Source organism: Platalea leucorodia, assembly GCF_965183815.1.
Source record: "Platalea leucorodia genome assembly, chromosome: 6".
Classification (NCBI taxonomy): domain Eukaryota; kingdom Metazoa; phylum Chordata; class Aves; order Pelecaniformes; family Threskiornithidae; genus Platalea; species Platalea leucorodia.
In genome coordinates, this window is record NC_138828.1 from 75,959,071 (window position 1) to 75,981,480 (window position 22,410).

The window sequence follows — 22,410 nt, forward strand, 5'->3', positions numbered from 1 at the left end:
CAAGATAATTCAGGGCTCCAGATAAACAGTAATTCTAATTTCAGTTGGATTTATCAGAAGCACTATCTATTATTGTAAGGTTCTTCACTATTTTTTTCTTTTTAATCTGACTGCTCTTCAGAAAAAGATTAAAGCACTTTCAAATTCTCAGAACTGAAGAAGCAACACAGGTTGAGTCATCTTCCGCCAACAATGTTTCTAAATTAGACTATTTGAAGAAGAAGATATCTGCAGGATTATATAGTGTAGCAGAGATATCCCCAGAAATTGTAACAAGCTGACAAAAAAGTGAAAAGCTTTTTTCTCAGCTCGACAGAACATGAACACATCAGCTCCTACACCATTTTATTCTTTGCATTTCAAATCTGCAAGTGAATATTGTGCTTAAATGATGCAAATCGAAGGGATCAAATTTTATCAAAGCACAAAATATGTGCCCAATAAATTGCCGTGTTGTGCTGGGATACCATAAATCTCATACTTAAGTGCCTGAATCGGGACCAAGCCGTGGAAAGCAAGCCGGTCTGGGTTAAGGGAGGCGGTAGGAATTGTTTATTAGTCTCTGTTAGATAGGGAGGAAGAGCTACTTCCAGCATGCATGCATGCTTTTTATCACCAAACAAATTAGGAAGTGCAGTACATATTGTGATCTTCCTGAAATAGTGGTCTAACATCCATTTAAAAAAAAAAAAAAAAAAAAAAACACCAACCCAAAACTGAGACATCAACCAGCAATTTATGGAGAAGCATCTAAAGTTTGCCGTTTCTAGCACTTGCTCATCTCCAAGATTCTCTCTAAATAGAAACATTTCCTTTATTTGTGGCTGTTCATTGATCTCATGAAGACCTCAGAGGCAGGGGGAACATAAAGTGACTGAGGAGAAAGCACAACCGTTTTCATTATAGCTGAACAGAAAACTTTAGCAGAAATGCAGTTTATTGTATGTGTGGTTCAATCAAAATTGAAAGAGTGAAATTTTATTTTGCAATAATTTTGCTCTGGAAGAAATCCAGGAAAGAAATTTGACATCCCATTTCAACATTATTGAACTATATTGCTTTGATTGTTCATTTCCAAATAACTTTGCACTTTTGAAAATATTTTCCTTTATGTTATATATTTCAGAATTTAAGAATTAGAAATAAAAAGTTAACCATTTCAACTCAGCTAATGCATTTCTTTCTCCTTTTAGATAGTCATTTATGAACAATTTTGAAAGTTTTGCACTATGGTTTCATTTAAAAAAAAAATCCCAGGAAAAAAAAGGACCTGGAATTTCCAACATTATTTTGTGTCTGAGCTTCTCTTGGCAGACCCAGCTATTGATCTAGCCTGTCTACCAGATCTTGTCTTCTGCACACTTCCATCCCTCATGTCGGGCTGTTAACGTCAGTCCAGCTTTTCCACGGCAGGGATAACACCTGCTTTGAGATTCCTGGCCCTTCTCCCTTCAATAATACATCCATCTCTTGATATACAAATACAGGACAAACGAGAACTTTTCTCACCTGCAGTAAGAGAACGGCCCCAAGCCAAGCTGCACTGCTTTCTCCACACTGTCGACATGAAGCTCTTGGTAAAGCAAGTCTGAATCCCAAGGCAAGCAGCTGTGTCCAGAAATGGTCGTCTTTGCTGTACCTCTGTACTCCGTGCCATTGCCAACATAGCACCGATGGCTAGGAACTGACAAGACACTGATCAGGAATTGATGCTAATTACACGATAAATACTTACTTCACAGCTGAGGTCCCAAATGAGAGCCAGTGGGCCCAATTCTGTATAGTGCCTTTTGCCTTTCACAGGAATTGAATGCATCGAGGCTTTTTTTTAATAAAAGAAGCCAAGCAGTTAAAAATTCTGTTTAAAATTAGTAGTTAGTTAGCCTTGTTTTACACATGCACAAATAACTATTCAACAGGCAGTACGGCAGAAAATTAGACCTAAAATTTGTACTGTGTATGGAAGATTTTAGTCAGCAATCTTCAGCAAAGTCAGCAATATGGTTAGGATTCCTCCTGTCTACTTTTAGACACAACTAAGCTCATCACTGGAGACTCCCTTTTTAGTCAATTAAGGGAAACAGGCACTTGTAGCACCAAACTGATCCAGCCTGCTTGAGATGACTTTTTTAAGATGAGATGAATCTTGCCATGCATTCTTGACTACATTGACTAAATCTCCATTGACCATAAAGGGACCTTAAGTCAACCATCTCAGATGATAGAGATATCTGCATTGTAAAGTAGTAAAAACAATCCTGCCCTGCCAGCAAGTGCTTAAAATGCCTGATTTTGGAAAATACTTCTTTTTATGGCCTCTTACATACCCATATATATACAGTATACACATGTACATTATATATATGTAGCTACATATTGCAAATATATCAATTTTGCACAAAATTAACTAGTAGGTTGAATTTTCTTATTCAAAACCCATTTCTTTGTCCCCTGCACATGGGTTATTTCTTCATCACCTGCACATGGGTTATTTCTTCAGATAGGTCTGACACATACATATTCTATGACCTGTATACTCAGCTGCCAAGATTGATCAACAGTGCATACCAGCATTATGGCTGAAAAACATATGGGGATGCATTTGTATACAAATAGCTACACTGAGCAGAAAGTCTACACCTCAAAACACAGCTCAGAGTATCTCAAAGGAAACACAAAACCATCTAATGTACAAAGAGGATTAATTGTGACCGAGCCTCAGAGGGTTTCTTATCCCAGCCATGTCAGTGTGACTTACCCTTGACATCTGCAAGACAAGTGGAATCTTCTTCTAAACATATAAACGTACTTAAATATATAACATCATGTTATTCCTTTGCTGTTGAAAAACACACTGTGAGGATGATCTATCACACCACACAGTGTGGAGAGCTATTGCCAAAGATCTGTTTCTTTTGACAGAATAAGGTGACACATGAACCGGGGAATATAGCCAGCACTGAAATAGTGAATCGCAGCAATGAACTGCTCATGTCAGTTATCCGTCCAAGTCATCAGTGTAGCAACAGACCTCAAAACCACAAGCAAGCATATGGCATAAATTTGGGAGCTGGAGGTCAAGAAGTTTGGTGCAAGAATGTCAGTATGAGTTTAGAATACAAATACTTAGCAAAATTATTTTTCTACTTGGCCTGGCAGACACTTCCGAAATGGTGAGGCAACATTTTCTCCAACCCACCCCCTGAATCAAATTGCCTTTATTTCAATAACCATGAATATAACATTAAATCAAACTCATATTGTAACAACCATAATCTAGGAGCTCACAGAAAATAATTTGTCTATCATTTGTGTTGCTAGCAATAGTAAACATTTCTTGGCAACGCTGCCATTTATTTTTCTGGGCAAGTTGCAAGTTACGCCGCTTTGTTTGCATGAAACAGTGTCATGAAAATACCACCATCGTGCTGCATGCTGAAGTCCTTGATTTATCCAGGGAAGTGCCAGGTGCTGTTTTTATTTGTACTGTATTTATTACATTCAGAAATGATTTAGACTACTTTTATGAGGATGAAACAGGAGATTCTGTTTCAGTGCAGAACCAGGGACATATTCTGCAATACCAATGGTTTGGACACCTGGCAGATGGTGTTTACAAGTTGTGCTCATCCTTGTCAGGCTTAAAATCCAATGCATCTCTGTTTCATCAGGTCTGCCAGTCGTTGCTAAAGCTGCCAGAAGATTCTAACTGGAAGAATTTGGCCCTTTCTAAATCATCCCTCATGTTCTCCTTCTGCAACAAAGAAGTTTGGATTACATATTGCACTTGTTGAGCAGAACAGTAATATCTCTCGTACAGTTTTTTGTTTCTTTATGGTTTTATAAGGAGCATTTTGGGCATAGGAGTAAAGTGACTTAATCTCATATTTTGTGGAGAAGCACCTAGGTTAACACAGTTGTTTCATTGGTAGCTTTCCATCGGTCTGTTCTCCACTCCAGCAAGCTTTATTTGACTGGCTTGCAGTAGCACCACAGTACCCACATCACAGCTCATTAAAGGGCACTTCATTATGTGTCTAAGGCTGTTAAGAAGTATATGCCAAACCTAACACATTTTATCACTATAATTCAAGACAAACAGTTTTTTAAAAAGTCTCTGAAACTATTGCAGTCGTATAGATCTTTTGCTTCTAGTACTCTTTTTTGAACTGTTGCAGCACTGAAAAAATCTCTTTTTCCCTCTTTGTCAGAAACGGTGTGTAGGTGGTCTGCTTTCAGCAGTTCTTAATGGATTGCTCTGACTGGGAATTGCTCGTTCTCAATTCTTTATAGCTTCTGCAACTTCTCATAATTCTGAAACATATTTATTTTCTTATGTGGAAGAAAGTAATGGAGGACATAATATATGTATTTTTCTTTGTTCATTCACTTCCCCAAGGTACTGCCAATCACTGCGTTAAGAGTAGAAATGGCCTAAACTTTCAGATGATGAAAGTTTTGATGCAAATGCAGATTCAAGTTACTCTGCAGACCTATGCCACTGTCACCACTGTTCATTTCTTTTCAGAAAAAAAAAACAAAAAACACCACATTAAAATTTAGAACTGGAAATGATTTCCTGTTATGATTTATGTTTAAAATCCAAGAGACTTACATAGCTCACATAAAACATTCTAGCTGTGTTAAGATGGCATATTTTATCAGCATGTCACACCAATTCTTTGCCTTTTAATTTTTCAGTAAAAAGCAGTTTTAGGTCTTAAAATTAAAAGCAACCTGAGACAGCAGTTATTCAACCAGTTCTAATTGCTAACTGCCTGAAAACATTTCACAAGACTTTTTGTCACCTGATCTTGTTTCAGGTTCTGTAGTTGCATACATGAACAGTTTCTGAGTTTCTTTTGGAAGTCTTTCTGTAGAAAACAGTGTATCTTTTGGATTTTCTTTTCCCCAGGACATCTTATCAGCAATATTCCTAACGTTTTTGAGCTTTGACTGTATTTTCCTCCAAGATATGCACAAGCTGTTTCATTTCTGTTAATAAAAATATGTTTTTCCCCTGATGGTCCTAATCTTGGAACAGGCTAGTTTTAAGTAACCAACTCTTTCATTCAGTCATACTTTGTTTTATCCCTGCCCAACCTGTAATGCTTTTATTATCTACAATGTTAGATGAATTTCTATATCAGCTGATGGCAGGAAGGGAGAGGAGGGAAGAGGAGATGGACAAAAGTCCCCTCTCTGCTTACAATTGCCTGTACAAGAGGTCTTCTCCAGTGTCTTGATTATCACTTATCCAGGTGGAAGAGCTCTTTAGAAAACCATAAACTAAAGCAAAACCTTGGTGGAATTAGGAGAACATCATCCGTCCAGAGCTTCCCTGGACCACATGTCCACTGCTGTTGCAGTGCCTCAGAAAGCTCCAGAGCCAAAGGCTTGAGTGCCTGCCCTACGTCCCCGACACTGGTCAGCACGAGCACTTCAGCACTCACTAGATAGCAGTCGGTTTGCAAGGCAGGGCATTCATATCTCTCTGAAGCTTTTCTAATACATCTATCAATGTATATTTCCACCTGATCCTCTTTCATCTATTAACAATGAAGATGAGTAGCAATGAACAACGAAATGTTATGCCTCTGCATAAGCTTAGTGCTTACACGGCCTCAGCGTTGCAGGATGCGTTGCTCTCCCAGGCATCCTTTACAAGGGTATAAGTCAAGTTTCCTTCCTACATGAGCTCTGACTTGTCGGATGCCTGCAGAAGGGTCCATCTTTTCTTGATTCACCTAGAAGTTCCCTGATCTCCCTTCCTGGGTCGCCGTGAGATGCCCTCGGAGATGAAAGGTGTGAAAGTCTGATTTCAGGGAGTTGTGCTTCCCCCGCTGCAAGTGCAGCTAACCACTAATCTGAGCCTGCAATAAACGTGTGACAGAAAGGAGTCTCCAGTATTCATAGAGATTGCTCTTACAGGCATCTCACTTTGTTGGATAAAACACTGAAACCCTCCCAGGTATTCTGAAAGCAATAAGGCAAATATTCCTGTGCAAAATGAAACAAACACCACGCAGAGAGCTTTGAAAGATATCCACATTAACCTAGCACTGCTCCCAAAGGAAGATTTGGTTTATCTTTCAGTGACTCCCTGAAAATCTCTGTAAATATCTAGGAAGGTGGCCAGCTGGGCATAGACTGCACTGAAGAAAGCAGTTGCCATCTTTTTCACTCTTTAATGATGAGAATGTGATGTCTAATGCATAGGGGCAGGAGACTGCATGGCAGCAGCCCCAGGACTGGACTGTTCCTGGCTTGAAGCAAATAGCTTCACATTTTCATGCACTGATACCTGTCTGTGAAAGTGAGAATAACAGCACCCACTGTAGCTTTCAGAGTTTGCAAATTAATGAACATAAACCACAACTGAAGCATAAGGGAAGCTATATATCTATATAGCTATATTTCTATATAATTCAATCATGCATTTATAATATTTAGATAGATTTCAATATTTCTGTTTGGGCTTACGATTTAATACAACAGCAGATAATGCATGTAAGTAATTTATAACAAATAATTGATTCAAATAGTTGTGGTGCTTTTTGGTTTGTTGAATAGCAATAAAACCTCTGGACTGACAGCACCTAACACTAAAATAAATCCTCGCTGAAACCTTAGCCTGATTATGGAACACAAACAATCTGTCTGAGCCAAAAACTAGGCAGAAATGTGGAAAAATTGGCATCGTTTTATAATTAATTAATCTAATAGAAACTTACCATGTAAAACAAGGATGGATTTAAGACTGGGAAAAAAAGTGATTTATATAGCACAAAAGATCTCTTTAAGTTGCATCCTAACATAAAGATGGCACATTCCATTCACTGAAACTAGATGTATTTTTAAATATATTTCTTCTTCAAAGAATCTTTGTACCTTCATACTTGCAAATTCTTCGATCAACGGAGCTAAAATTGAAGATACTTGTTTGTTATAAAAGCTGATGTACAAATGTACCTTCTGAGTAAGTTGAATTCTTTCACATAAAGTTTGAATCCAGAAATCTATAAACTTTGCCAGTATTTTCTTATAGCTTAGAAAATATATTAGATAGATATAGATTAGATATATTAATATATTAGAGGAGGGACTGGCTCTTTTTCCATTTCATTTTTATATTGATTATCTTCAATTCTAGCACAATAGTTACAATTTACAGAGTCATACATGCAATCAAAAAGGTAAGTATATAGAGCTAAAAGGAGCAATGCATTTAGGAAATAGGTTGTCGATAGGTAGGGGAAAGAAATTCCAGCGGCAACAAGCAAATCTCAGTGCTATATTGCTTTGTCAGGGAAACAACCTGTTTCATGGACTACCTTACAGGATTTTCAAGAGTATCTGAGTGCCTAAATCATAGTGAAAGCTTTCGTTCTTTTGAATATACCTGTAGGTCCTTATGTGCTAAGAGTATGACCCAAGATAAGGCTCTGGACAGGAAAGGGAACAGACTGTATAGCAACTACGGATGGTCAGTGGATGAGCAGTTGCTCTGTAGAGAGCCAGCAGTGAGAGGGGGTCTCTGGAGCACCTGAAGCACCCAGCATGGGCTGGTGGGAGAAGGCAGGCAATGGGACAGACAAACAAACAATGCAATGGACATTTCTGCAGTAATCCAAGGGGTGAGCTGAAAGACTGTGAGCTGCTGTACCATGTCTACCGCATCTTCCCTTCAACCATCTTCCTAACTAACAATTACATGGCAAAACAGATTGCATGGATTAAAAGATGTCAGTCCTTTCACATTTCAAGACATGTGCCCTCTATAGAACATAATTAACTGATACAACTGTCATGTCTCAAATAAATAAAAAATAGGATTAAAAACACCTTTATGGTCTCAAATTAACCACCACCCAATAACTAACACTGCTGCCAAGTCAGGCACTGTATCGTAAGAGTAAGGACTAAGCAACTGCTTCATATTAGCAGCTGTTAATATTAATCATATTAGTTTATATTAGGATTACAACAAAGATGTCATCTAAAAAGGCACCACTGTAGGAACACAGAATGCACCACAGAAACCTTAGTACCCACCAACACCTCACAAAAAGCATTTTTTTGTAAAAATAAAGTCATCTGTTGATCTCCAGCCTGCTATCTCTGACTGGAGAAGTTTTTGCCTATTCCTTGGGATTTGCCTTATCACTCAATCCTTATTGAGCTAATCCTTGCTATATGCTATACTGCTGACAGTATAGCTCATTAGCTTTTTCCTCTCTAGCCTACATTTGCCAAGATGTTATGTGTAAAGGACTAATCCATAAACTCCATGCATACGGTGCTCCCTTCTTTGTTTGCATTTTTCTCTATATCAGCCAAAATCTTTATTATAATTCCTAACTCTATAAAGAAACCTGGGAGATCACAGTGGCATATCTAGTATTGCTCACATCTGTCACCTCCATAAAAGACACCTTATAGTTATCGTTTTGTGAAGCCATAGTTACCGCTAGTCTCCTGTCCACCATCCCTACATTGGCACTATCTTAGTGCAATGAATCAGAGGTGGGTTCTCAGTTGATAATGCCATGCTCACTCACTTCATCTTCCAATTCCTCCTGCCATTTACCATCGCAGGTGGTAGTCTACTAGACCTAGTTTTTCTCCATGGAACTCCAGCATTATTTGAATTATTTTGAAATAATTCAAAATCTGATAAAAATCCAACCTGCCCTTACTATTTCTGCAACAGTGCCCTAGGCCTTCTTTTCATTAACCTTGCCTTATTAACACTTGCCCTGCCCTCATGCAAGCTCACAGGGGACCCATAAAACTTTACCCCTGCAAACCATGTAGTCACCTCTCCAAGCCATATCAAACCATAATGATGCTTTTGTATCTGCTATTCCATCCATTCTACCACAACCATGGAGGAATACTAACCTTATTCTTTTCCATCCTAGTCTTATTACTAATTCCAATGCTCCATACATGCAAACAACAAGCAGCATCTCAGGCCCACTTACAAATCTTCTTCAACTCTTAGTAGCAGACCAACTTATCTAAGCTCAGTGGGAGACTGACTGGTTGAATACTCACTTATCAGTCAGCCAACTGACCTTGTTATTATACTTCACCCTATTTCTCTTTTTTCCCCCTAGGATCCTAGAAAATAAAAAATTAAACACTAATCCAAAAGCGTTCTAGTGGATTACAGAATAACGTTGGTAAACATAAACCAAAAAGTTAAGACTCATTATCTTCTTCTCACTGTCGTCTTCAGAAGAAAAAGATTTAAAACTTTTCCTCCAGCCTCCAGAGCTGAATTTCCTTTACTAAAGTACCTTTTTTAGTAGAAAACTGCAAACACCCTACTTCAGTAAAACAACCACTAAAAAGGTGGGTTTGCTGTCTTTTTTACTTCTTTTATTACCTCAAACTCCCCCAGTTTAACCCCCAAAGATGTGGCCAAGAAGTTTTTTTCCTGTATGTAATTATATATTCAGCTATTCTGTCATCTTCCTTTTCTAAAAATCTTCAACCTACTTCTGACATACAACAACACATCTCCTTATATAACCATAAACCTTCCACAATTAGCATTCCAACTCATACTTTCTTTAAAGCTATGGTACCCCTCTAATTCCATAACCCATAGCCTAAGTAGGAAAAAAAAAAACACTAGAAAACATAAAGAATTTTCAAAAATACCTTCAACAACTTCATAATTCATCATGACCAAATGGGTAGGTAGCAAAAATATTATTGCTACCTAAACCTTAATCCAAAGAAACCTCCAAACATATAATCCCCTGTGCAGTCCTCACAATACTCTTAAACCTACCATCTACTGTAACCCACAACCACAGTGAGAGAAATCCCAACAGGCTTTCTACCTGCTTTCTGCCTCTTCATTAGTTTAGTCATGAAAAGCACCAAAATCTGCCACAACTCATCCATCCCACTGATGTACTTTATTACATGGCTACCTTATTTTTACAAATAGTTCCACAAGAACAGACCCTGAGCTGTTGCTGAGTCCCAATATATTTTTTATATAGTCCCAATATATTTTTATAGTCCCAATATATTTTTTTTTAAGTCAGGTCATAACTTGCCAGTATCTCCATGGCCATTAAGATAATGCTTGGCAATATACATATACATATATGTATAACGATTGTTTGCAAGAGAATTTTAAGATCAGTGAAAAGATGATTTTTCTAGTACTGACAGGGGCCCCGTAGTCGAAAAAAAAAGAAACAACTAATGGACAGATAAATAGGTATCTGTAAAATCACAAAAGTTACAATTATTCTCTGTTACTCACTGTTCAAAGGGGGGAAATGAAATTACCAGGCAGTAGGTTTTAAGCTAACAATAGAAAATACTGTTTCTCATCACATCTATTTAAATTCTTGAACTTCTCGACACGGTATGCTGTGAAAGGCAAAACCATAAAGGAGTTCTAAAGAGTTTAGACAAATTCATGGAAAACAAGTAAAGGTCTATCAAATACGATGGTCCAGCCATCTACTAAGAGAATCCTCAACCAGGAGAAGTATTTCTTAGTAATTTCTTGCTACTTACATTACTCCTCCGTCATCCTCTACTTTGCCAGTGCTTGACTCACAATAGTACTTAGACTTGTGAGCTGACCCAGGATGGCAATTTGTTTATTAATATTTGTGAGTTTGACGTCAAGATAAATTAGCTGGTTTTCCATTAGAAATGCATGAAGACTGGTTATTCTTTGTAGAAGTCAAAGGCAGAGGACATCAGAGAGACCTCAAACACGTCACAGCCCAATAACATCTTGGGGTACCTACTGTTTATTAAATTGATTGTTTTCTTTTTTTAAAAAAAAACACGACATTTTTGCATCACACCTTGGGTTTAAGGTTGCATCTATAAATAAATAATTTAGAATAAAGTACATTTTGGCAACACTGTAACTTTCTCTGAATCAAGCATTATAACCATAAGCTATTCAGACTAAAGGGTAACCTCACAATTCAGTCCTGTTGGACAAAGGAAACTATACAAGACAGTAAAAAGAAAAACAAAGAAAAAAAGCCAGCTGTGCACACAGCATGAAATTGAAGAGTTGAAGAAAAAATTAATCCAACATATATTTAAATATCCGTTCTATGTGCTCTGAGAGCATGAGCTCCCAGTGCTTTCCCCAGAATGCCATTGCCCTCATGTGATGATACTACCAGGTCTATAGACACCAGCACTAATTTATTTGCATTAATTCAGAATGACTAAATCGTGGCAAAGAGGTTTTCTCATTTTTAAACTTGTTTGCAAGGCCCTGACACATAAACACAATCCTTCAGTTCCCGTTTTGTGTGGGGGTGTTAGGTAGCTGAACGCAGATGGATTGTAAGCATCTACAGCCATTTGTTTAGCAAACCAAATGTTTGCTTTATTATTTTCAAGTAATCAAAGAGCACTTGCTTATTTCTTGTTTTAAGCTAGTCAGACAGAAACCAGTATTACAGCTATAACACTGTCATCCTGGTATTTATAATCCAGGCCATGCTGGGTGGATGTTTATGCACAGTGTTGCCACTTTGGGCAGGGGAAGCTGATAACGAAATAGGAATTTGAAAAGCAGTTTTATTTGAAGACAAGCAGTGCGCAGTCCTCCCTGGGATGCCAGGTCGCATGTGGGCTGTGCATATGCAGCCCCTCGCCCAAATCATTGCAGCAGCGTTCGCAAAGCCTGGGACAAATTGCACTAGGGCAGCTAAAGGACAAAAAAAAAAAACAGAGCTACAATATCACTCCTTAGGAGGGACTTAAGAGTCACAAGCCCATTTTGCACGATTCATGCCTCATGAGTGAAGGTTCAGAACCAGTTCATACACCATTCAATTTGCCAATTCACTCCTGCTATTTGTTATTTCAGCTGTACTGCTGGTCTCACAAATGGATTATTTTTTCCAGCTTGCATAGCTGGCTACACCATTTGTTAACCATCAGAATAACAAAAAAGAATACCAGATACCAGTTCCAGTGTTCATTACCATGGTTTTTAACCCCACCACCCATTCAGAACAACTAGTTGCCCACCGTAGCTGCCAGGAGTCTTGTCTTCAATTTTGATGAGGCGTGGGATCCATGTACTCAGAAAGATGTAGCCAGTGAGTTGATGGGATCACAGGCTGGTATGATTGAAGGTCTATTATAATTTATACCTAAAACCTGCTGTATTTGAAGACTAGCCACTAATACAACTTGAGGATTTATCATACAGGTAAGCTTGTAAGCAGATTTAACCCATGCAGTGAGAAACGTTAGATATTCTGGAGGAAAATTATATCAAAAACTATGTAGCATCTAATAAGAAGCAACACAGAACTAACACATAGGCACCAAAAGGCAGATTGTCTGCCCTGACACACCGGTGAAAGTAAGGATTTTTAGGTAAGCTGTACCGGGTTAAACATGCTAGTAATTTAATGTACAAAGTAACCCAAACAAAGGGTGTGCATTTTATTTTTATCTACTTCCCACGACAATCTACTGCTACCAAATACAGCCAGCTGCTAGATTTTGTCAGAGCATAAATCCCTACTTTATGAGGGGACAGGGTAATATGCACGGATCTGTGGGGAAGAGTTTGCACTAGAGTACAGCTCTGCAACTGATCCTGCAAAATGGAAGCATGTGCTTAGTTTTACGGGCATGAGTAAGTGGACTAAAATTTCTGTGTTTAATTTTCCATAGAGTTAAGTACATGAACAAATATTTTTAGAATCAGGGTCTCGGTGAAGAAGAGTGTGTTATGTTTTACACTGTAGGAATACATTAAACACTTGTTTGTGAAGTTCTGTGTGACTCTTCAGTTAGCACAAGGAATGTCTGCAAAGGCAGAATACAACAGAGAGGCAAAACCCACCAGCTTCACACCCAGATGAAAACTCTAAATTCCCTGCCCACCAGTAGGTTGTTATACTTACCAATATTGCAGTACTTCCCTGCATAATTTCCTTTGCAATCACATACTATTTTCCCACTGAAGGTAACCATTTTACATTCTCCGCCATTCATGCAAGGATCACGAACACAACCTACAAGCAGAAACCAAAGATCAAACCAAAGGCACAAACTATTCAAGAGAATCATTCCGTTTTAACTTACTTTAGTACACCTTCTCCGCGCATATACACTTTGGGGAAGTTTTTCCTTTTTTACTCTTCTCAGACCTACACTTGATATAAATTGAAGAAAAGGAAACTGCTGATTTCTGCCTACTGAGGTCTGTCTCATTGTTTTTACTTTTATTGGGTAATGTCAGCAGAGCTATTGAAAAATATTACCAATGAACAATAGCTAAAATGGGGGTGGTGATTATTATTACCAGTGGTGATGGTGGTGGCATTAGCATTTCTTTCTGTACAGAGGGTTCTGCCAATTCCAAGTTTGCCCCTGAGCTGCATTAAAATTTGTAACAGCGTATCTAGCAGGGAGCTCAGTTAAATATTTCGGATCTGTGACTGGGAAGTATTAAGTCCTATCAAATTTCCCAACTTTCCCATGGACTCCCAATGATGTCCCAGAAAGCCACCAACTCTCTCCATGCTTTAGTTTCCAGTTGTGTCAGGTGGGAATAAAAGCACCTACCTATTTCAAAGGGCAGGGTAAAAGTCAGCCAGACTGAATAACAGAATAACCGTACCGGAGCACATGTATAGGTGACGCATACCAGTTCGTTTCCCACCATCTCTCCTTCCAAAAGGGAGGTGCTGTGCTGGCTTCACCAGATCAGTGACAACCCGAAGCACATGCCCTGCAGCTGGCTGGCCAGCCGTGTTGGGCACCTGGAAGCCTCAAAACAAGGAAGAGGCTTCAAAACATAAGCATCACCCCAACCAGGAAAGGGTATGTCAGGCCAAAAATCATGGGACCCTGGGGTTGATGCAGGGCAAATGGGATCCTGGAGGTGGGTAGAGTTTACATGCTGGCCACTCAAGAGTGGGATAGGCTTGGGAAAAAATCTCAGAGGTGAAACAGCAACATGAAGCAATTGTAGGTGTGCAGGGGAAGAGTAGAGGAGGGTGTGCCTCTCAGGCATGTTACAGCTTTGGAAGAGAGCTCAGGAGGTCAGAAATTTTACCACTTCTACTATATAACCTGTTGCATATTTTACATGCTGCAGTTCAGGATTGCATCCCTGGTAAAGAAAGCACTGAGCAGCGTCCCTAAAATTCAGCTCAACACATATAATTACTTCCTCAAATAAGGATAGACACATTGAAGTGATTTCCCGGGTCAGCATTACTGCTCACACATGGAAAGGTCAACAAAAATGTTCTCTTTTGGGAAGGGTACACGAGCTGCAAAAGCAGCATTACTGTGTACAACGCTGCTCAGGCTTTGATATCCTTACTGTCCTTTATCCCCACTCCCTGCAGACCAACAGCTGTAATACAAAACAGTGCCTTACTTTTGTGTTCGACACTCTCACACTCAATCTGGCCGTTCACGCAGACGCACTGCTCCACAGCTCCTTGTTGGACTCTTGACCAGCTCATGCCCACATCAAAGAACTCATAGAGACTGTTGTCAAAACATCTCTCTGAAACACAGTTTAAAAAACAACACAAGCTTTCTGCGGTTATTTCTTGCAAGGAATGGCACTACAATCTCCATCATTCCCTGTGCAGCCCTTTTTTCCTGTTGAGCAGATACATGTTTGTTGATGGTCCTTCTCAAGCAAGCCAGCCTCCATAGTGTGGAGGCACTAAGCCACTATAGCAGCAGTTCCAAGGACCTCGAGGCAGAGGTGGCTTTCTCCTAAAGCCCTGTGAGCATGACAGCATCACCATTACTTAAGCTCTTCCAAAAGTTCATTCAGCAAATACAAAAAATCAAATCAGTGCTATACACTTGTGTCTGTCCCACTTTACTGCATCATCCAGAGATGATGGGCTGTGCTAGAGACAGTGGAGCACTGGGACTGAAAAAGGCTTCTTTGCTTGCATCGAGAGAGAAGCCTAGAGCTGCAGGCAAAAGCCTTCATTAAACAACAGCAAATGCAACTGAAAATCCTCAGTGTAAAAGCCTAATTTCTCGCTTGATGTGCAGCAAACTGGGAGTGACACCAACATAAAACTGGAAAAATAACCCAAGCAAAGCCTTTTGGCCTGACTCTCCTCCTTTGGAAGTGACTACCCTGTAGGTGGGGTAGCTGTCCAGGTGTAAAGCTGACGTCACAGGAAAAGTCATAATAGACCCATGTGTGCATATGCATAAGGGATAAGGCGTCACCTGAAATTTTGTTGGTTTTTCATGTGTCCCTGCCCTACCTGCTGAATGATATTATTAGTCATTTCCAAGCATGTAAGGGATATTTACATCTTGAAAACAGCAAAGGGAGGGGAAGCGGCTCTCCGTGTTTCCCATAGCTTAATATTGCACTGGCTCAGAGCATGCTCGGATTAATAACTGTATAATCGAGCTATTTTCTGCTGTCCTGTCAGTAATGGATTTCTGTCATAACCATTTGGAAATCCACCTACAGAAACATTCATGCTGCAGTGGTCTCTCCCATCACAACATCACTACCTTTTCATTAAGCAAACATTAATGAGCTCTACTTACTGCTCGTATTTCATGTTGTAACACTCATGGAAGAAGATACTTACTCATCTGACAGTCCTCGCCCATGAATTCCTCGGGACAGGTACAGTGGTACATCCTATGGCCATGAGCGAGAGAACAGGTCCCTCCGTTTTGGCAAGGGTTGCTTGCGCAGTGATCTAGACAAGCCACATAAGAAGGTGTTGTTAATAGGTACCAGATAAGCCATGCTTTGTTGTGTTAGGCGTCGGCTTAGTTACACGAACCATTTTGGTTCAATGCACGGTGGTTTCAGTAACACCTATTAATCTAAAACAATGTTTATCCAACCAGTTTACGTTGGTTTTGTTTCCAGCTGCATAGCAGCTATATTTATCCAGCTTTTAAAAAACATATAGTAAATCACTGAGCTGAACCTTCTCCCCCAGAGTAACTTGGCCGAAGGTGGTGGGTCCAGACACTCCCGAAGTTGCCAGAGCTGCCACTCTGGTGAGGAAGACGATGGGACAAATGCCCACAAGATGGAGCTGTGCCTTTACACTGGGGAGGGAAGGCTGCAGCTCTGCCTCTGCCTGGATTACTGCCCTGCATGCTTCGCATTTCAACATCAATGACCGGGATTATGCATCTCTTTTTCAAATTGCACAAAGGACAACCCTTGACCGAAGAATTTGCTATGGATTTTTGGATTATGTCTAAAACTAATGGACAGCTGGAACAAAGGAAAAAATTTTGAAGCAAAACAAGGGTACATCCAAGTAAATCAGGCCAAACAAGATTAAACTGGACCAGTCTCATGTATCTGTTTTTTAAGGAATTTTCTAAATTATGGGAAAATAGGGTGGGAGAGGAGAGGGTGTGCCAGGACAACTGTCTGACTCCTGTGATGGAAGCTTTACTTGGCAATGTGCAAGGCAGAAGTTGTAGGAGTCTTGCTAGCCAGCCGACGTTCCTGATTTCAGGCAGTGTTGAGGGGTATATCTCCCCTGAAGTCAACCATCATCACGTTTTACACCCGCTGCAGAGCTGGGCCAATGGCTTGTCTGCATTCAAATCCTCTTTTTTAATGCTAGTCATACTATGCGAGGGCAACTGTAGAGTTACTCAATCCCGGTGCTCCTTCAGCTAATGTGGTCCTAAGCATGGGATGCAACATATAGAAACACAGGCACAAACATACAGGGCTGAAGCGAAGCACAAAAGGCATACCTTGAGCTTTGCTACAGCGGTGTAAATATGAAGGTTCCCCTGCACAGATCAAAATATTTACTTCAGAATAGAGTGGTGTAATTGATACCAGATAGCAGGCCTGGGTGTATTCACTGGTAGTTTCACTCCAGGATAACATCAGGGGAAAGCAAGTAAAGGCAGCGACATTCCTGCTGTTCCTGCCATTTGATAGTTATGAAACTTTTAGTGGGGTAATGTTTCCTCAAAGCAAAATCCTGTATTTCCTATTCCCATCACATCCAAACCATGACTTGATCTCCAGGCCATCTTCTGGTACAATGCTGCTCAAGTCATTTTTCGTACCCTCGTTAAATCTGCAAAGAGCACTTCCAGTCCTCCATTTCGTTCCCGGTCGGACTCCCTCACTGCATCCCACCCACCACTCCAGCCTGACTTCCCTGGGATATTCTGCATCCCTCCCCACCTTCCATGGAGTCCAGGACCAACTCTGACTCATAAGCACATGGACACCTCACAGTTCCCTGCAGGGAAGAGTGCCCACCATTAACTAGCCATTAACTGGGGAGTGCCAAGTCCCTGCAAGCTCAGCCGATGTCTAAAGCCGCCCGGCAGTATCTCCCCACCCTCATGGGAAAAACACTCTGTGCTTGCTAGCAATGACCTTGACTTCAGCTTCACCTCTCTGAGGTTCTGCTGAACGAGCAGGAGCCTTGTCTCGCCTTTCTAACCATATCTTCCCACAAAAACTTTCTGTTTCTGCCACCCACCTTTCCCAGAACTGGGACTGCCCTTCCCCAGAGCCCCTCCTGCGATGATGCCTCTTCCTCCGGCCTGCACAGCCCACACCGCTCTACTTCTTCTTTCCATATCAGTCCAAAAGTCTCTTAAAAAAACTCACTGTCTGGCACTTCTCTCCCAAGTCTGGGCCTCCCTGGGGTTTTGGCCATTTGCCCAAGATTTCCAGACGTTCAGAGCAGTAACCCTAACAGACTGCCCAAGATCTGGAAGTCCCACACATACAGGCATTGCACTTTCATGCGTTATATATGTACATATATACAAACTACGCGTTCACAGCCCAGTTGGCCCATGTGTATGAAGGGATCACATCAGGCAGATATTACACGTTCTCCACAGAGATCTCCTAGGCGAGAGTGGAGGACCCTCTGGAAACCTGAAGGCAGTGATAAAAATCCCACTGATTTCAGGGGGGGTTTGAACAAGTACCTTGGGTGTTGTTACGGTGAGCTCTGGCTCTGTACAGTGCAGTATTAACATCTCCCTCCAGCAGAGCCTTCATACCTGAGCTTCACTTCATCCTGAAGCTAAACACTTCTTGGTCAAACTTTCACTTGAAGTTGGCAGATGTATTTTTCTGGATCAATGCCTCCAACACTTGCGCAACACTAATTTGTAAGCAGCTCCAATGGTTTCAAGTCGACTCCCCATGTACACATGATATTCTTGGCCTGGAGAGAGTTTGTGCTTCAGCCTTTGCTTTCAAGCAGCTCCTTCTCCATCCCAGTTCACACACTCCTCACCAATCTCTCATGGCCAAAGGATACTCTCTCCCCCCAAAATTTCATTTTTTCTTGTTTTTCAAGTGTCTATAAAGTGGTTGAGATTCCCCCAAAGTGGGGGATTTGATTTTATTTTAGTGGATTTTTTTTATTATATTTTAGTGGATTTTTTTCACAACAAAATCATATCATATATTTGCCACATTTTAAAGATCAGCATTATTCAGTTTGACTGCTTCTTTCTTCCTAGCTATCTTCCCCAGCAGGTGCACTTTCCTCCCGTTTGCTTGAAATTCCCTTCAGCCATGACGCCATTCCTTCTTTCAACCTCACCATAAACGTTTTCTCTTTAACCTATGGCTGGTGATCTGTTAAACCTTTGCCAAGTCCAAACACAGTACTTGCTGCTTGAAAAAATAAGTAGACTTATGTTTGTAAATAAATGACCAGCTAAAGACATTTCTATTTAATTTTACAAAATCTAGATGCTTTCAGAAATAAAGTCTCTTCTTTGTAACAGCCAGCAGTGATCTCTTCCAGCTACCCCATCTTTTTTTCTGTTTCCTTTCCTCTCTCACACATATAATTCCTTTTTTTCTGGAGAAGAAAACAGCAGCCGGGGCAAGCCCTCACTGGTGCCAGCGTATATTGACAGCAATACCCCTCAGCGAGGGGCAAGCAGACAGGGTGGCTTTCTTGTTGCAAACCACCCTATCCAATGCTGCGGTGGGTAACAGGCAAAAATGAGCCAGAAAGCCCAAAAAGGCCTGCGGGCAGCCAGCTCGCTGCAGGGATGGCTGCATGTGGAGCTGGCAGGGCCATGGCGATGGGCTAAGGGAGGGACAGGGTGGCACAAGGCCCCCCCAAAAATGCAATGCTAGGCTTGGAGACCTCCTTCTTCAGCTACTGGAAAAGCCTTCTTGAGTCACCCAGCCACCACCGTGACAGTCAGTGTTTCAATGGAGGATTAAAGCAGTCACGAGTTACCGCTTCCAACATTTTAAGCTCTGGGAGGGCACTCATGAACAAGTAAGTGCATCCCTCATAACCTGACTATTGTAAGCATGAACTGTCTATAAAGTCTACGTTCGTGTCTGACATACTTGCATTACAAAGGCACATGCATTGCTGCTTGTTTTGGTATTAGGTCATTTGTCTCTGATCTACTGTTAATCTGTTTTAAAGCCAGGCTGGAAAATAATTTAAAGTTGTTAAGTTTAAAATGATGATGCTGTGCACTGCTTAATTTTAGACTCTCAGCATGATTCAGCTAACGTTGGCTTTTCAAGCGCTCTGGTAGATTGTAATCAGCTTGGCAATGAGTTTCCTGACATGATGGAGAACTCCTTACAAGGGGATGGTGGAAAATGCCCTTCCTTGGAAAGCTGTAAGCAAACATCTAAGGGTGTCTGGTCATATCTTGCAGACTAAACAAGACAGATCACATTTGAAAGTAGTACAAAGGAGAAGAGAGAAACATGATCAGCATTTAGACACAGATCAAAAAAAAAACCTCAGGGGCATCAAGTCTGATCAGTGCAACACCTGATTTTTCAGTGTGGGTCTGTCACTCTATAAATTGAGAATTAGATATATATGTTCCTTATAAAACGAGATTCCCCAGCATCCAGCTCATGAAACATCAAGTTGGGGAGACAGAGACAAGCAAGGGCCAGCCATCGAGGTACTGCTGAGGTCAGGGATGCATGTTCCCCACCGAACTGCTTGGGACGTGATGCTTTCACCCAGTGTGTCAATCAAAAGGACTTGTATAGAAAGGAGAGTTCGCCGCAGACCTTGGCTTCCCGTTTTAGACAGACTTTCGCAATGAGCTAATTGTAGCACTGGAGTGTGGTGACCCCATGAAGCTGCAGCACTGCTCATCTAAGTAACCCTTTCGTTGTCCCTCAGTACTCCTGCAATGAATGTCTTGTCTTCTCTGATGTGGCCCAAAGCCCAAGGAAGTCTGGTTTTGAAGGTCTGCTCCTTACCCTGAGATCTCAAGGAAGGACAGCTGGAAGACATGGCTGTGTGTTGTACAGGGTGTGAAATGTTTCTGTACCTTCTAAAAAATTAACTGGTCAAAGAGACAGAAAATGTAGCTGATTAAATGAGGGGAAAGCTAAAAGGCACATCCAAGCTGTGAGGGAGGAGAAGACGATCACCTCTCTGCTCGGCTCTAGCAGGAGTTCGGATTTCCATGTTGGCGTTACCATAATTTCTCTCCATGACTTCAAGTTAGTCAACAGAGAGCGAATGAAAGACTGTGTGATATTCACAGCACAATGCTATGGTTATGCAGAGTCAGAGAGATCCTGGAAACAGCTAATGTGAAGGCTTGTTCTGTGTACACAAATAAAAGTAGCACTGAAGGCACCGTCCCTCCTTACTGCAGGTGGCAAAGTGGGAGCCAGGTGTCTGGAGCAACTCAGCAATGGCTCGTCTTACCTGAGTGGTCTTTGGGCAATGAAGCACAGTGTCCCCATCTCCTGTCCCGGTCGTAGTTATGTGTTGTTGAACACCTGAAAAGGATTAAAGGTGCAGTTTAGTGCAGCTTTAAGCAACCTGGACGTTTGCACTGCAACTATATGGCCTTCATTCTTTGGCAACCTGGAAATTCATACTTTTTTCCTAATTAGAATCATAGAATGGTTTGGGTTGCAAGGGACCTTAAAGATCATCTGGTTCCAACCCCCCTGCCATGGGCAGGGACACCTTCCACTACACCAGGTTGCTCAAAGCCCCATCCAGCCTGGCCTTGGACACTGCCAGGGATGGGGCATCCACAGCTTCTCTGGGCAACCTGTTCCAGGGCCTCACCACCCTGTTAGCATCTGTTTCATTCAAAATCTCTTAACACCAGAGGAAAAATATGGTTTGTTTTGGGTTTTTTTTGTTAAAGGTTCTCTGTCCCATTTCTGTCAAACGAAATACAGATTAAGAATGAGATGTGGAAGCAGGACCTGAGATTTCCAATGAATCCCCCAGAAAACCCCAACCTTCTTTCTATTTCTAAGATTAGAAAACGAAAGACAGAAATAAAAACCAAAACCAAAGCAAATAAGTTATGTCTCCTTTATTCATTACAAAACAAGAAAAACAGGACCCAAACTATTTTTTATGCCTGTCAGTTACTTTAATAATCTGTGGAGGCACGAGACTGGCCACAGAGGGACTTTTTCCTGGCTTACAGCGGTAAACGTATTTTGCCCTCGGTTCCTTTAAAGTGTTTCTATTTTTTAGCTTGCCAGACAAAATGAGGAAATAACTGACATGAGGGTGATTTCCAAATGCATGGATAAAACCTCTTCTTTTTGCAGAGCAGCGGGCTGAATCCTGTATGCCACGCCACCCATGGGAATCCTACCGATACAAACTTTGACAACGGTTTATCCACGCACTTTCCTTGGACTCATCAGTCTGTTATCTCCAAGGCTCATAGCACTCCGAGGAGCATTAAGCTGCTGTTCTTCATTTGCAGAGCTAGACTTACAGGCTTCCCCAAGGCCACGCAGGGAGTGTGTGACTGAACCAAGGCTGAACCTTGGAGGTCCACATTGTGTCCCAATGTGCCGTCCACCAAAACATCCTCCCTAACCAGTTCTGATGCAGCATAATGAATATCAGCTGCCACTACACAGTAAAGCAAGTAGCTACATGGCATTGGAAGAAATAGGATTTTGCTTTATTTAACATGCCTGATAATCTATTTTTATTATGTGTGTTTTTATCATAGCTTGAACAGTTGTGCTATCAAATATTTTTTCACCCTAGGTTGTCACAAGCTAGATGATTGAAATTTTATTGTAGAGCATGTCTACCATTTTAACTGTCCTACTTTGCTTCTTAATTAGATGCTATGTGGTATTTAAAATGCTTTAATTCCTATGGAGCATCTGAATAGGCTATACATATTAAGTTTGGTGACCTCAATTATATAAGGTGCACAAAAAGAAAGGTGCTTGGTAGCCTAGTGCAGATTAACTTGACACGTTCTTAAAGAGGCTGTTTTCTCACAGGCTGGGAGACTCTGCTGGGAGTTAATGGAAATTTCTCTGTGCTCCTTCAGGGGGAAGTGGATCGTGCTTTTTTAAGGGGTGGTCTATTACACACGAGGATTAAGGTGAGGAGTAAGTTAAAAGTG

At 41.0% G+C, this 22,410-nt stretch overlaps 1 protein-coding gene across 1 annotated transcript in view; it reads right to left on the minus strand.

The window, feature by feature from the left end:
- The window catches only part of HGFAC (HGF activator), a gene marked incomplete at both ends in the record, with an annotated part of 41,003 nt that overhangs the window by 10,875 nt on the left and 7,718 nt on the right, over positions 1–22,410 (minus strand). Inside the window, 5 exons of the mRNA XM_082315911.1 lie at positions 1,510–1,684; positions 12,933–13,043; positions 14,420–14,551; positions 15,621–15,734; positions 20,715–20,788. Of these exons, the coding sequence (XP_082172037.1) occupies positions 1,510–1,684; positions 12,933–13,043; positions 14,420–14,551; positions 15,621–15,734; positions 20,715–20,788 (606 nt within the window). The remainder of the gene's footprint in view (positions 1–1,509; positions 1,685–12,932; positions 13,044–14,419; positions 14,552–15,620; positions 15,735–20,714; positions 20,789–22,410) is intronic.